Here is a 16,904-nt window from a genome sequence, read left to right as displayed (position 1 = left end):
AAAACTTCACAAGCAGAGGCTAGGAAGGATGGAGAAGTAAAGGAGTTGTTGTTGGCAGCCTTGGCAGGATTGAATATGAAGCAAAATGACAAAGGAATTTGGTATGTCGACTCTGGAGCAGCTACTCATGTCACAGGTGATGCAGGTAAACTCTTGACTCTTACACCTTATGTTGGTAAGAATAGCATAGTCACAGGAGATGGATCTCATCACTCAATCTCACACACTGGAAATGCCATTATACCAATGTCAAAGTCTTCTCTTAAACTTCCAAGTGTCATCCATGCACCTAATATTCAAAAAAACATTGTTTCTGTCTCAAAACTTGTTGATGATGCCAATGCTTCAGTTGAATTTACTCCCTCTTCTGTTTATGTCAAGGATCTTCACACGAGGAAGACATTCGCTGAAGGAAAACGATGGGGCAACATGTATATCTTTCAAGAAGATCCTTCCTCCATTCATTCCGGCTATTCATCCTTGAAGCCTCACCAACGTCAATTTGTTGATTCTGGTTTTATATTCAATATTTCTGAATGTAATAAGCCAAGACTTTGGCATAGTCGTCTTGGCCATTGTGGTCGTCATTTTATTGAAAAACTTGTCTTGAATAATTTTATTCCTAAGTCCAGTCTGAGTTCAGAGGTCGTTGATACAAAGTGTTCTAGTTGTCTTTTATGTAAGAGTCATGTCTTACCTTTTGCTTCCATCAATAAAAGAGCTTCAAGGCCATTTGAGGTCATTTGTTCAGATGTCTGGGGTCCTGCCCCAATTACTTCTCTTTCTGGCAGTAAATACTATCTTATTTTCATTGATAGTTACTCACGTTATACTTGGATATTTTTTATGAAGCACAAATCAGAAGTTTTCGGATTGTTCCAAAGATTTCATTTTTTTGTTCAAAATCATTTCTCTACCAACATCCTCAATTTCCAGTGTGATGGAGGAGGTGAATTCTCCTCAAATGACTTTGTTGGTTTCCTTCAACATAATGGGATAAAGAGAAGAGTGTCTTGCCCGCATACACCTCAACAAAATGAGATTGCTGAAAGGAAGCATCGACATATTATAGAGTCTGCAATGAGCATGATGCACGGGAGCAATCTTCCTGTATCATTATGGACTGAGGCCTTTCACTACACAGTCCATGTGATAAATCGATTGCCCATGAGTATCTTAGAAAATAAGTCTCCATATTTCTCTCTTTTTGGCATACAACCTGATTACCATGCATTACGTGTGTTTGGGTCTGTTTGCTATGTTCACATTGACAGCTCACTCAGACACAAGTTCCAAGATAAAGCCTTAAAATGCAGGTTTATAGGATATGCAAAAGACTACAAAGGGTACAGGTGCTATGATCCTCTAACTAAGCGTGTCAAGATATCAAGGAATGTAATTTTCGATGAGATGAACTTTGATGCTCAGGATGCTAATTCAACCCTTCATGCTGATAACTCAAGCCCCAACATTGAGGTATACTATCTACGGTTAAATTCAGAACTTTTTTCCAATGATAGAGTAGACTGTCCAGAAAATTGCAGTAAGAAGGAGACACATGAGGAATCAGCAAATGAAACTCAAACGGAAGAAACTGTTCCACATGTCTTGGAGCCAGAAAGGTATAAAGGTATTGTATACACCCGGCGAGAAAAAGAGCCCTCATTGCCCCCGCGTACGAGTACGGATTCATCTTCACAGACAATGGATATCAAAAGATCCTCAAGGATTCGACATCCACTTCACAGGTGGATAAGTTATAAAAATTTTTCATTGGATTTTCAGTTGTTCTTGACATCCATAAGTAAAGAGGAAGAGCTCCTCATGTTCTATCAAGCTGCGAGCTCTAGAAGATGGGTTGAAACAATGAATGAAGAAATGGAAGCTCTACATGAATGTGGAACATGGGAGATTGTACCCAGGCCACTAAACAGAAATGTTGTTGGGTCAAAATGGGTGTACAAGATAAAATATAAACCAGACGGGAGCATTGAAAGGTACAAGGTTAGACTTGTAGCCAAGGGATTTACACAAGAGGAAGGCCAAGACTTTGATGAAACTTTTAGTCCTGTAGTTAAAATGGGGACCATTCACATTGTGTTGGGTCTAGCTATTAAATATGGTTGCCATTGAGCCAGCTGTATGTAAAAAATGCTTTTTTGCACGGGGATTTAAAAGAAGAAGTTTACATGGAACAACCCACTGGATATGCAGAACGAGAAGCCAAAGAATATGTATGCAAGTTAAAGAGAGCACTCTATGGTTTGAAACAAGCCTCTCGTTCCTGGTTCGACAGTTTTTCTCTAGAGATACAACGACATGGCTTCTCTCGGTCTCTTCTGGATCACTCATTATTTATTCACAATCTACAAGGAGTCACTACTTTCCTATTAATATATGTAGATGACATCATCATCATAGGGAACTGTAAAAGTCACATTGAGCAGGTGAAGGCGTTGTTAAATCAGAGATTTAAGATGAAAGATTTGGGAGAACTGCGATATTTTCTTGGGGTAGAAGTTGATAAAAGAAATGATACTCTCACCCTTACTCAGCACAAATACACGTTGGACATTCTCAGCAGAGCAAGCATGACAGATTGTAAGCCGTTGACAACTCCAAGTGTCATTCATCAGAAACTGAGTTCAAAAGACGGGGACATATATGAGGATCCCACTAACTATCGCAGCTTAGTTGACATGTTGCAATACCTGACTTTTACTAGACCTGATATAGTATATTCGGTTAATCAGGTATCCCAGTTTATGCATGAACCTCGTATGTCACATATGAAGGCAGTCAAACGTATACTTCGTCACCTGAAGGGTACAATTGGTGATGGGCTGTTATACAAGAAAAGGGAATTAGATCCAGGCGGGGGCCATGAGGGCCATGAGATCGTCACTTATGCTGATGCTGATTGGGCGGGTGATCCAGACGAACGACGATCAATATCCGGTTATTGCAGCTTCATTGGGCCAAACTTGGTATCCTGGAGCAGTAGAAAACAAAAAGCGGTTGCTAGATCGAGCACTGAGGCTGAATACAGATCCATGGCCACTGCCACGGCCGAGGCTACATGGATAAGACATCTCCTGACAGAAATGGGAGAACCGATTGCTCGGTCACTGTTGCTGTGTGACAATCAAAGTGTCATTAACATGTTCTTCAATCCCATCCATCATAGTCGAGCAAAGCACATTGAAATAGATCAACATTTTATTAGAAAAAAGGTTGAAGATAAAGAGATTGAGCCTATGTATGTGCCAACTGAAGAACAAGTTGCTAACATTCTCACTAAATGGTTGACGAAGGGCAAATTTTGGTGTCTGAAAAGCAAGTTCTACATGGTTCAACACCATGCGCAACTTGAGGGAGGCTGAAAAGATGTCATCACTCTGTATATGTCTGACCCGATCCATTTATATATTGGATCGGGTCCAGACCCAATTGGTGTAAATGTAAATTATCACGTTAAAGGGGTATTTCTAAACCCTAGGTTTATTTTACTTAAAGTATTTAATAGAATGAAAGGGTAAATCGATTATCGACAAAACCCCTTTCTCTGAAATCACTCACCCTCCTCTCTCTCTCTCCTCTCTCTCTCTTTCTCTGTTGCAGGTAAGCGTGGAAGATCGAAGGCTCCTTTCTAACAAGTATGCATATGGATAAGACAAATCTTCAGTAGCGGCCTCTGAGATGGGTCTGGTTCCTAGCACTTGAGTGCAATGTCAAGTGCTTGCCTGACTTCCTTAATCGGGCAACAAGCTAAACCAGCATCCATTGCATACTCTTCCCTCTTGCTTTCCGTAACTATTTTCACCCATGTTTCACACCTTGTGCCTTCCTCTATAAATATTTCATCTGTTGGTTTAGAATGATGCAGAGCACGTCCCAGATCCAACAGGAAACAGGAGCTGTCTCGGGTCTGGGACCGGACCCGAGACCCGGATCCAGCAGGGGCCTTTAAAAACCCCTCTAGGGTTGCGTGCGCAAGAGGAGATGGAAAAGTTTCAGCGCAGCCTTTTGTTTTTTTCAGCTTCCTACAACAACTTTTACATTAATGTTCTTTGTTTTGTTGCAACAACTTTTTTCCCTTTCTGAAGTCCTTTTATTCTTTAATTTTGTTTGCAGCTTTTCTTCTGAGAGCTTTGTTCCCTTTCAACAACAGTCTTCTTTGTTTTTTTATGAATTGTTTTTTCCTTCCAGCCGTGTGCTTTCCCTATTTTATTCCTTTTCATTGTTCGTTACCTGTCATTTACATTTACTTACATTGTTCATTGAGTTTTATAAGCAAATAAAATCTAAAGCTCATCATTCACGTTGGGTATTCTTCCTTTTCTGCACAATGCACGACCGTGAGGGTTGTGCCTTCATCAGTCAACGTCAAATGCAGAGGAGCCCCTCCTCCTCCACTACATCAAATGGTATCAGAGCATCGGGCATCCTCCGTCGTCGGCACCATGCCACCAAACGTGAGGAACGATTCGACGAAGGGAAAGGAGCAGGCGGACACCGACAACGACGGTCAAATGTCGCGTATGATGGAGATGATGACTCGAATGGACGAAAATCTACTGCGTGTCAGCCGGGACGTGGCCAGCATGTCGAAACGACTCGATGGGATCGAAACTCGGATCGCGGTCATCGAGTCGTGGATGGAGCCGCACACGGTGACTACACGTCAAAGGGGTTCAGGAGTAGCCGACGATGCTTTCGTCCTCATTTAAGCTGCGACATGCGACCTAGATCAGCTGATGCACCCTCAACCTGCCCGATTCACCACCACACCTTGGGTTCTCTCTCCCTATTCTGACCCGAGTCCTCCGCTCCAGCCGAATCAAGGAACCACCACAGATCATAGTGGGAAGCTTGAGTGCTTATCTGTGCTAGCAAGGATAGGACAACAATTTACCATCTGTTTTCGTGTGAAAGTCCTGCTTCAGTGGATGGTCTACCTCTTTGGAAGTTTGAAGATAGAGTAGATACCCTCCCAAACAAAGATCCTAGTCTTGCATTCACTAGCCAGAAGGTTGTCTAGGTTGAAGGGCCCGAGCCTCTTGTTGATCTCATTTTAATCACTTCTGGTTCTGCATTTGTTGGTGAAATCTTCCCTGTCTCTGTGTTTATGACTGCTAAAGGACATATGGTCTGCCCTGGGGAGCTGAAGATAAACCTTGTAAACACCAAAGGGGGAGACATTGAATCTTTCTCTTTAGAAAATCATGATGTGCAGCTTCTTAGTGTTTCAACATCAATTGAAGAAAACGGTTCCCAACCGAATGCCGAGAATATCAGAAAAATTCAGGAGTCTTTTGGGTTGCTTTCTGCCCCATTCTTGAATGTGGGTGAATCATGGTCCTGCAGGTTAGACATCAAGTGGCAGAGACCAAAATTGGGGATGCTGTATATTTCACTAGGGTACTCCCCTGGTAGCTGGGAAACCATGGCTCAAAAAGTTCACATACAGAAGGAGCTAGCCTTCCCTCATGATCCTGGGCATGGAGACCACAAGACAAAATATCCACAAGCGGGAGCAGGGTAACCCTTGGGGATGGGCCCAGACCCAAGAGGGTCTAGATTCGAGTTCGTGGAAACGGGACCCGGGTCCGGGACAGGGGACCATCCTTTGGGTCCTCGAGAGCGGGATCATCAACAACTGCTTCAACCATTCAGTGAACAACAACGTTTTGCAACTGTTGCTGAATTGGCTACAACATTACTCTCAGTTCTCCTCTACTTGAGATGGTGCAAGAAGCGGTAGATCTTCCATGATAATATATCAAGAGGACAAATGGGGATCTTTAAATCATCAGTCATGCAGTCTCTTACCTTTGAGGTAAGAGAATCAGATTTTGGACTTGCTATACTGATGGATCTAGACCAGACACATGTAAGAACAGTTGTTGTCGGCACCTTTGGTTACCTAGCTCCAGAGTATATAGATACTCGAGGAGCCACTGAGAAAGGAGATGTTTATAGCTTTGGTGTTCTGCTGTTGGAGCTTTTGACTGGAAAGAAACCTGGAGCTTTTGACTGGAAAGAAACCAACTGCTGAAACATTTGTAGAGGAAGGCACAAGGTGTGAAACATGGGTGAAAACAGTTAAGGAAAGCAAGAGGGAAGAGTATGCAATGGATGCTGGTTTAGCTTGCTGCCCTCTTGAGGAAGTCAGGCAAGCACTTGACATTGCACTCAAGTGCCTAGAACCAGACCCATCTCAGAGGCCGCTACTGAAGATGTGTCTCATCTATATGCATACTGGGGTGACAATAAGTCGTCAGAGCTGACTTCTTCCCAACTGTGGGAGAATGATGCAGAGCACGTGCCAGATCCAGTAGGAAACAGGAGCTGTCCCGGGACCGGACCCGAGACCTGGATCCAGTAGGGGCCTTTAAAACTCCCTCTAGGGTTGCGTGCGCAAGAGGAGATGGAAAAGTTTCAGCGCAGCTTTTTGTTTCAGCCTTTTGTTTTTTTCAGCTTCCTACAACAGCTTTTACATTAATGTTCTTTGTTTTGTTGCAATAGCTTTTTTCCCTTCCTGCAGTCCTTTTATTCTTTAATTTTGTTTGCAGCCTTTCTTCTGACAACTTTGTTCCCTTTCAGCAGCAGTCTTGTTTTTTTCTGAATTGTTTTTTCCTTCCAGCCGTATGCTTTCCGTATTTTATTCCTTTTCATTGCTCGTTACCTGTCATTTACATTTACTTACATTGTTCATTGAGTTTTATAATCAAATAAAATCTAAAGCCCATCATTCACGTTGGGTATTCTTCCTTTTCTGCACAACGCACGACAGTGAGGGTCGTGCCTTCATCAGTCAATGTCAAATGCAGAGGAGCCCCTCCTCCTCCACTGTATCAAGATATTACAGTTAAATTAGATGAAACATTAAAAGTTCAATTTAATTATTAAACTAGAATAACGTGAACATTGAAGGATTTTTATTGATTTTACTGTGATTATTATATTCCAATCTATGTTACAGTGATATGGCCCCAGATATGGGGATACAGCCACTTTTATGAAGCTTTCAGTATGAATAGTATATAAGGGGACACGATACGTGAGCCAAAATAGAGTATCCATGTGGCGTAGATTCCAGTTTCATCTGTGACTTTTTCTGCTGCATATCAAATCCAAGATTTTTGGGAACCATCTTTTGGAGGTTTCTGGTGCCACTACCAAACGGTACCAAATATGCTATTGCATGTGAATATAATGTGGGCATAATTTTGACACCATGAGGAGTGTTTATGCCAAAATATGAAATTTAGAAGCCGTCTAAATTTTCTTGTCTAATTTGTAACAAAGTCCATGCTGAATAGACCAATTACTGATTTTAGAAGAGTAAGTCATCTATTTTGCTTCTACTGTTAGCTAGCTTCCAGCTTTTGACCACTGACTGCACAAGACATTAAAGGAAACCATTGTCATCTCAATAGATTTTCTCAGATCTAAGTCTTCATAACTGAATTTGGGTATCTGCACTTGCTTTGTGAAAGGGCCAGTAAAGATGGACATTCCTTCTTGTGTCTACTATTTTCCATATTGCTGCATATTTGTTCATCACATCTTTTAGCTATTTACTGGTGTGTACGTGTGTATGCATATATTTTACAAAACACACATACTATAATGCCACTTAATGTGGTCTTAATAGGGCAGTACAGAACAGTCAACACAATAAACTTAATTACAACAATGCCACTTAATTTGGTCTTGATAGACTATGTACAAGGAATAATAAATGAAATACATCAAAGCTAATAAAACTAGGGGACTAGATTTTGTAATGACCCCAACTTATCCTCGTAAAAAGTGGATTTGTTTTTTAAACAATTGCGGAAACAAAACTCAAGGATCAGGGGTCTCACCGATTTAATATATACCAAACCATAACAAATAGTGTATTGAATCAACGAAGAATAATCACTTTATTAATCAATTGAATAAATGTCATAAGGCTTGAAATAATAAAATCGTCTGTTACAAGGAGCCACTCTGTCAAGAACCCAGATCATGTCACACAATGCTCACAGTCTCCAGCTGGCAAGTCAACCCATCACTGAGCACTCAGTCCTGTAAAATAGTTTTTGAAAACAGGTAAGAACCAAAACATTCGTCGTATATGACCCTGTGCATAGCAAAACATGCAGTCTGGTTCACGTATTCATATGAGAAATCATGTAATCTGATTTGTGTTGCACATCGTATTTTATGGAAATCTAATTTATAAGCCAACTTGTGCACAATCAAAATCTGATTCACTGTGCACGTTAAATTCTGATTCATGTGCAAAACTGTGCACATTAAAATCTGATTCATAACTTCATTTAGGAACATGATAAAAGAAATATTTGTCGACTATCGCAAACATGACAGATCTGAGCCAGATTCGTCATGTTTATGAAATTAGCAGATCTGTCCAGATCTACCAACACATGAGAATTGGCAGATCTGACCAGAACAGCACGTGACTGCTGTTCTGTAGATTTGATCCGAAACAACACATGCTTACTGTTAGGCAAATCTTATAACTACAGAAAAGAATAACAAATTTATTTACCACCTCCCTACATACAACTGTAAGGAAACGGCTTGGAACATGAAGTGCGGATATACCCACTAAGGGGGAAAACATAAGCACATAATGTGCTAACACATAAACCCACGAAAGGGGCAAAAATGCCTATAAGGCATAAGTTAATATTATTAAAGAGAAGAAGGGTGTAACACCCATTACAATGGAGCAAAAGCTCCTCAAAGAAGAAGTAAGAACATACAAAGGGGAAAGCTCCTATTTATGCACAAAGAAGAGAGGAAAAGGAGAGGCCAAAAGGGGCTCCCCATAGAGACGTTGGGAGCCCCCAACGGTCACATTTGTGACCGTTGGAGGCCCCAACGACTCTATGTAGGGCTCCCACTTGCGTGAAATAAAAACAAAAACAAAAAAATATAAAATGTAAACTAATTCTAAAAAATAAATAGTTGTTTTTCTAAAAACAACTATATAGCAAATGCAAAAAGACAAAAATACCCCTATCGGGTATTGCACACATATATGTATATATTTATATATATATATACATATATGTGTAAGAGTACACATATTTTAACACCCCCCCTCAAACTTTGCGGAGAAAAAACCCGAAAATTTCGAAAAACAAAAGAAAGTCTTGAAAAGAAATCCAATGCTTCAAAAGTCTTCAAGGGAAATCTCCATCTTGTCTTCAAAAGTCTTCAAGTGTATAAGCTACTAGATCAAGAACATAAATATAATGCCATTAAAGGCCAAAGACACACACAAAGGTGTGTAAAAGAACCTCTTGTCTACATGTAATAATACTTGAAATGAGTGCATCTACAACAAGAACAAGAGAATACACGCCAACATGGACCAAAAACATCTCTTGTCTACGTAAAAATACACTCAAGATCAAGTCTATTCAGCTACTAGAATAAGAGTATCAAGCCAACCATGGGCTAAAACACAATACATCTCTTGTCTACATAAAATGACATTTGAAATGAGTGAAAGAAGCCAACCATGGGCATACATTTCAGCGACTAGAACAAGAACACAAATGCCAACATAGACTAAAATCACACACCATGGTGTGAATCAACGTGCCTTGTTTACATATAATAACACTCAAGACAAGCGTGTTCAACTACTAGACCAAGAGAACAAAGCCAACAAAGGGCTACCAACACACAAATGTGTAATAAAAATCTTGTCTACATATGATGACACTTAGATAAGAGGTATAAAAGGAGAAGACTTTTGATGCAATAAAACTTGTAATGACAAACATATAGATAAAACCTTGAATATAACCAATAGAACAATATTTTTTAAAATAAATACGTGCACGTACGCACAACAAGAACACTTGAAACACTTGTGCACAAAAAGAACAAGACACGAACTCACAAATGTGCAAATGTACTCATAAGATTCATAAACAACAAAAGGCTGGGCAATAGTCCCAAAACCCTTGATTTTAATATACCTTAAAACATTTAAGGTTTCAAACACCATATATCCATCACATTTATATATAAATAAGAGCATCCATAAGATCAATGGCCAAAAAAGGGAAAACGAGTGACACACTCATAATTAGAGATCATATAACAAATCATTTTAGAGTCCCAAGGTGCCCATAACTCACCTCAACAACCATCTTTAATATGGCAAGTGGACAATCTAAAATGATATAACACAAGGTGCCCATAACTCACCTCAACAATCTCTAATATAACAATAAGGCCATAAAAAAAGATTGATGCATCATATAACTTGTGATGGATAAAAATAAATGCCATAAAAAAGGCAATGAACACTTAGGGAAATCATTTTCCAAATATGTGATTTTACAAAGAGGGCCGATTCAAAGGTCCAACATGATTAACCACAACAATATGCCTTATAACAATAATTTTGCATAAACACAAAATTATGTTCAATCATGATCATTATCAAAAGACTTAATAAACACAACATGAAATATTTAAGCAATGTCATGTGTGAGAACGGATTTGGAATAATCCAAGAATCAAATCAAGCCTTTATAAATTGCAATTATATGCATACCAAGATGTAGAATAACAATAATCTTAAATGAGCAAATTTAGGACAACATGTAACAAGATATTGCGGAAGCACTTACAACGATAAAAGAAACAATCTCACAAGTCTACTAAGGGACAAAACAAGCCTTAAAGAAGTCAATATAAACATCTCTTTATTGAAAAGAGAGAGAGAGAACTCTCAAGCATTCATAAAGATGGTAATATTTAAAAAGTCTCATAAAAACCAATATTGTTATTTAAAAAGAAGCATATAACAATCATGAAATCTTCTCAAAGAGTATATACTCATAAGAAGATTCACAAGGATCAAAAGGCCTCTCAAAGAGAGATCCAAAAAAATTCCCAAATGAGGGTACATACGAAAGGAAGAGGGAAAACTTTATTAAAGTGGAGAAAATCCCAACAAAAAAGAATAATAGGATTGCGTTATGACATAAATCTATAAACAAAAATTCATAATATTGTTAAAAACATATGACTTAATAGATTATAACAAACTCCTAATGTAATAAGTATGCAACATTAATGAAGACCATATATTTTATAATAAAACATATTCTTGAAATTGAATTGAATAATGTAAAGAGAATAACTATATTTTATGAGATCATTTTTAAAACTTAATTCAACCGGTATTATAAAATGCCTTCTTAATCAAATATTGCTCATATGAGAAAGAACTCATTAGGTAGGAAAATAAAAAATTAATAAGGATTTTTTCATAGTTAATATATGTCAATCATTTTTCAAAGACATGATATTACGAAAAGCCTCATATAGGACATTTTAGAGGATAAACACATACCTTTAATACGAACCAACAATTATGATGAGAGTATGTGAGCAATGCTACATATTTCATAAACATTTTACTTTTAACATAACTTTCTTAAAAGACTTATTTTTCAAGAAAAGACATACGAAAGAGAATAATATACGAAAAAAAGGTTCAATGGAATGTTAAGAACCCAAACTCATAATGACAAGGAGAACACATATGCAAAACATATCTAATTCTTCATAATGCACAATACTTAAAGAGATATAATGCATACCAAATAATTTTAAGAAACAAAAGAGAGAAATGAGAACTTCACCATTTTTCTTTAAAATTTCTTGAATAGCACGCTTCCCAATGCAACAAAGAGCAACTCGATCCCAACCTTGCTCTGATACCGTGTAAGGAAATGACTTGGAATACATTAGGTTCAATAATGAACCAATACACATGCACATGAAGTGCGGATATACCCACTAAAGGGGAAAGCATAAGCACATAATGTGCTAACACATAAACCTACGAAAGGGGCAAAAATGCCTATAAGGCATAAGTTAATATTATTGAAGAGAAGAAGGGTGTAACACCCATTACAAAGGAGCAAAAGCTCCTCAAAGAAGAAGTAAGAAAATACAAAGGGGAAAGCCCCTATTTATGCACAAAGAAGAGAGGAAAAGGAGAGGCCAAAAGGGGCTCCCCATAGAGACGTTGGGAGCCCCCAACGGTCACGTTTGTGACCGTTGGAGGCCCCAACGACTCTATGTGGCCCCCCCACTTGCGTGAAATAAAAAACAAAAATAAAAAAATATAAAATGTAAACTAATTCTAAAAAATAAATAGTTGTTTTTCTAAAAACAACTATATAGCAAATGCAAAAAGACAGAAATATTCCTATCGGGTATTGCACACATATATGTATATATTTATATATATATACATATATGTGTAAGAGTACACATATTTTAACAACAACATATATGGCTGCATGCCTGAACCATAACATCCATTGACAAAATCAGGCTAAGGGCATGAACCTAAATAAATGTCTTTTTGTCAAATAGATAGCATAACTTATATATGCCGATTACGTAGGCCTTTAAATCGACCAGCCTGAAGAACGACAAAGTTTACTTTAGATGCATAAACACTAACTCGGCAAGGTTGGTACCCCATAAACTCATATGCATGGGTATAACTCGGCAACTACTGAAGCACATAGGCATGAGAAAAATATTAACACATATAAGTGAAGTGCATGTTTTCGGATGTATTAGCCGAATCTATAACATGAGCATATTTTTTTGATGCATGAACCATGAAATTTGGTAATATGCCTATACAACAATCACTAAGATCAATAGGTCTGAAATATGTTTATCTATATCTATATCTATATCTTTCTTTGAACATGAGTATTAAAAACCAGCCTATGCCAAAATCGGCAGGGCAAAAATTATATATATATATATATATATATATATTCAACATAAAACAAGGATTAGATGCATAAATCAACAACATGCATGTAAATCCAAAATAACTTGATGTTGAACACATGTTTAAACATGAAAAACGTTGGCATGGTTACATCAAATCAAGAATATGCAAAACCGCAAATTAAGACATAGGTTTAAACATATTTTTGGACCCAGATTTTATTTTTCCATCTAAAATTTCACATGAATTAGATTTAACACTGTTTCTCCCCGTTCGAATCTAAAGAGGAACCCGTACCTTAGATTGGATGTGTAGAAAGATCGAAAAAAACAAATGGATGATCGATGATAAGGATCTCTTCCTCCTCTCCTTCCTCTTCTTTTTTCTTTCTTTCTTTTTCCTTTTTCCTTCTCTCTCTCTCTAGAAAACGAGATCTAGAAAGAGAGAGAGAGAGACGAGTAAAACCCTTATATATATATTTAGGTCTTCTAGACAGGGGGTGACGTCCCCTCTAGAGGCCTTTCATATGGGTAGAGTTCTACCATACGTAGAACTCTACGTTCTACCTTCCTTATCCATCTAGATCTTATCTCTTTTATTTTATTTAAATTAATATTCTCAAGGAATATTCCAAAGGGGCTCTGGAAGCCCAGGTAGAACTTTACCTCATCCTTATTCTATTTTAAAGTTGTTTTTAAACTTTAATTCAAGGTAATTTTAAAATTGTCATGGATGGATTTTGGATCCAAAATCCAAATTCATATCCAAATCCATATGGATCCAACTTGGACCAGATCCTAGTCAATATGGGTCTTGGATAGGGTTCAGATCTATATCAACTTCAATCAAATAGAGCGAATCCAGTCCGATCAAATCCAGAAAAGGTAAAAATAGAGGCGGGTCATTTTTGAAAAATGCAATTTTTGGGCCAACCGTAACCCGATTTAAAAAAAAACAAGGTACCAACATTCTCAGAATTACGAGATGCATCCAACAATATACTTACCTGATTTTCGCCTCTAAAGTTTGCCTAAATTTAATCTGAATTTCGCTCGATTTTTGCTCGAATTTAAAGGTTAAAAACAAAAAATTTCTCTAATATTAATTGTCTCATTTAAGTCTTGTCAGTGGGCCCTGGGCCACACCCAGACCCAGCTGACATCACCTATTTTAAGGTTATTTTCCATGATTTTTATTATATTCTTTAAATACTTAGCCAAAATTTCATAATTTTTGAAGTTATAAATCATGGAAAAACACACGATATTACAAAATTAATATGGTGAACCAACATGAGATGTGGCAGCAACACATGCGGAGTATAAAATTATGATATTTCCTTTGAAGACATCCACAAGTTCAAATAGACAGAATGTTTTATATAATTCTCTTGCATTTGCTATTGTAGGATGCTGGATAAGGTGAAGATGGATCCCCAGAGCTTTGGCATTTCATTGGAGGACTTATATTCCCTTGATAAAGCATTTAATCAATTAGAAAAGCTTTTCTCTATTGGTTTTTTCCAGGTATTCTTAATAACTGATAGAAATTTTACATTCTTGTGCTATTCTAACTTTAATAATTGTAACAATCATGAAGGATATGTCAAAATCATGTGCTTGAAAGAGCCTTGCTTGTGCTACAGAGATTATTGGGGGAGGACACCATATGGTATGCTACTGTACAGAGGGTCAAATCCAATAGGAAATTCATTGATGCATCTTTATCCTGCATTCACGACAATTTAACTGAAATCCTTATGCGATTAGGTAAGCTGATACTGATCTTTTATGTGTCTTGTATTCAAACTCTTCGCAAAATTTCCCTAGTTGCTTAGGGTTTATCTTCATCTCATTGATTATCAATCCTGTTTGGCAGACACTTCAAGGGAATATCCTTGTGATAGAAGGAGAACATTGCATTTAGTTGCCCTTTTCGTATTCATTTCCCACCTTCAAGGTGCACAGATCTTAAATGGTGGTTTTTGAGATTTTCTTTTTCTAAAATTTATAGTGTAATTCTCTATTTCATTATTTTCCATGACATGGGGACAATCTGTCATCTTTCTATTAAATAATGCATGAATGTTTTGTATCCATCGGGTAAAAACAGGTTGTGCCATTACGTAAACATATCTTGGGAACACCACAAAAGTGCTCATGGTATGATTATGAATATACATGTCAAAACTGTGAAAGCATTTCACAGTTGATTTGTGATACAATATCATCTTGGTGCTTAAGGACTTGATCTGGGAGGCTATTGTATCAAATAGTTGGAACATGATCTCTTACCGCAAAAATGGTTTCATGTGTAGAAGCACCAATTATCAGAAATCACATGTGATGCCTGAAGACCAAAAAGTTTTCTAGCATGATGAATATATATGTATGGATATGAAGGCATGGGCTACATATGGTGAGAAATGGTTTAAGAATGTAATGTAGCTAGGTTAAGACTTAAGAGTCAATTGAGCATTCCATGGCATCAGTAAAATCTCATAGAGGCTTTAAAACCCTCACCTGTACTATTGTTTTTTAACACCTCTTTAAATAGAATTTTTGTTTATGGTAAACATTTCTTAGGACATGGATATGAACCAAACCCGTTTTTGAATTGAGACTATGATTTGAAAACAAGTTCTTTCCTTTTGAGTAAAAAAGATTCATATCTGGAAGAGGTTGATAAAGTTTAAGGAGATTGACAAGAAGTTCCGTCAAATTAGCAAAACTTGTATAATCAAGCAAAAAGGGAGCATCTCAAATATCCTTGGTCAAGAGATACAATGTCATTGTACATAAGAACCGTGATTAGCAAGTAATTAATATTAACATAATAGAAGTGAACCAATCAAGCAAATCATGTTAATGCTCCAGGAGCATAGATATTCCTAAATTGAGTTGCTATACATTTGAATATGCCTCAAAGCTAATGGCTAAATAATGTAGTTGTTTTCAAATCATGTTAGTAATATTAATCTGGCACATACTGTCGATGATTTATAATCTTTGATCCAAAAGTTAGACAATGGGAGAGAAGTTACGATATGTTACTTTGAAAAACTAAGCAACAATCATTATTGGTAGGTCGACTTTGAGAATACCTTACTGGCAATGTAATATCATGTGTTTTTCCATGATTTTTAATTTTGAAAATTATGATTTTTTGACTAAGTATTTAATGAGATTTGATAAAAATCGTGGAAAATACCTTTAGATATGGGTGACGTCAGTTGGGTCTGGGCGTGGCCCAAAGCTCATTGACAAGACCAAAATGAGACAATTAATATTTGAGAAACTATGTCACACAGACTCTTCTAACAGGGCACCGCACCCGCGTCGCACCCAGGTGGGTGCGACACTTGGGCACAACTTTTTTTGTGTTAGGTGAAGTCCACCACACTGAGGTCCATTTCTATCCAAAAGTAGATTCAGTTAACCCTAATCAAGTCCATTTTATCTATATTATATATATACACATACTGTTAACTTAAAACTGTTATATATATATATATATATATATATATATATATATATATATATATATATATATATATATATATATATATATATACCCTCCCCGCACCCCCGCACCCGAGTTTTTTTAAAGTGCCGCATCGCTGCACCCACACCCGCCGCACCAATGTGACAATTGATAAATTTTTCATTTTTAACCTTTAAATTCAAGCAAAAATTGAGCGAAATTCAGGTGAAATTCGGTGGCGAAAATAAGGTAAGCATATCGTTACATGCGTCTCGTAATTCTGAGAATGTTGGTGCTTTGTTTTTTTGAAATCGGTTTAAGGTTGACCCGAAAATCGCGTTTTCAAAAAATGACCCGCCTCAATTTTTACCTTTTCTGAATTAAAACGGACTGGATCCACTCCGTTTGATCCAAGTTGATATGGATCTGGACCCAGTCCATGACCCATATTAAATAGGATTTGGTCCAGGTAAGAATCCATATGGATTTGGGTATGGATTTGGATCTTTGATCCTGATTTGGATCCGAAATACAAATTTGGCCAATTTAAAACTTGAAAATCAATTTAAAAGTTAAATTGAGTACAACTCTACTATGGGAGGACTTCCAG

The 16,904-nt window shown here is 37.4% G+C and overlaps 1 protein-coding gene across 2 annotated transcripts in view; it reads left to right on the top strand.

Moving 5' to 3' along the window:
• Positions 1–16,904, top strand: part of LOC149836361 (uncharacterized) — a 204,503-nt gene that overhangs the window by 10,396 nt on the left and 177,203 nt on the right. The window contains exons 4-6 of one of the 2 annotated variants that reach the window (XM_090009159.1): positions 14,220–14,337; positions 14,457–14,580; positions 14,690–14,770. In XM_090009159.1, coding sequence (XP_089865285.1) covers positions 14,220–14,337; positions 14,457–14,580; positions 14,690–14,770 — 323 coding nt within the window. The remainder of the gene's footprint in view (positions 1–14,219; positions 14,338–14,456; positions 14,581–14,689; positions 14,771–16,904) is intronic. The other variant, XM_090009158.1, reaches the window with a different exon arrangement.

This window comes from Nuphar pumila, chromosome 6 (assembly GCF_984573655.1).
Source record: "Nuphar pumila chromosome 6, dmNupPumi1.hap1.1, whole genome shotgun sequence".
NCBI lineage: Eukaryota > Viridiplantae > Streptophyta > Magnoliopsida > Nymphaeales > Nymphaeaceae > Nuphar > Nuphar pumila.
This window is presented reverse-complemented; position numbering and strand designations above follow the sequence as displayed.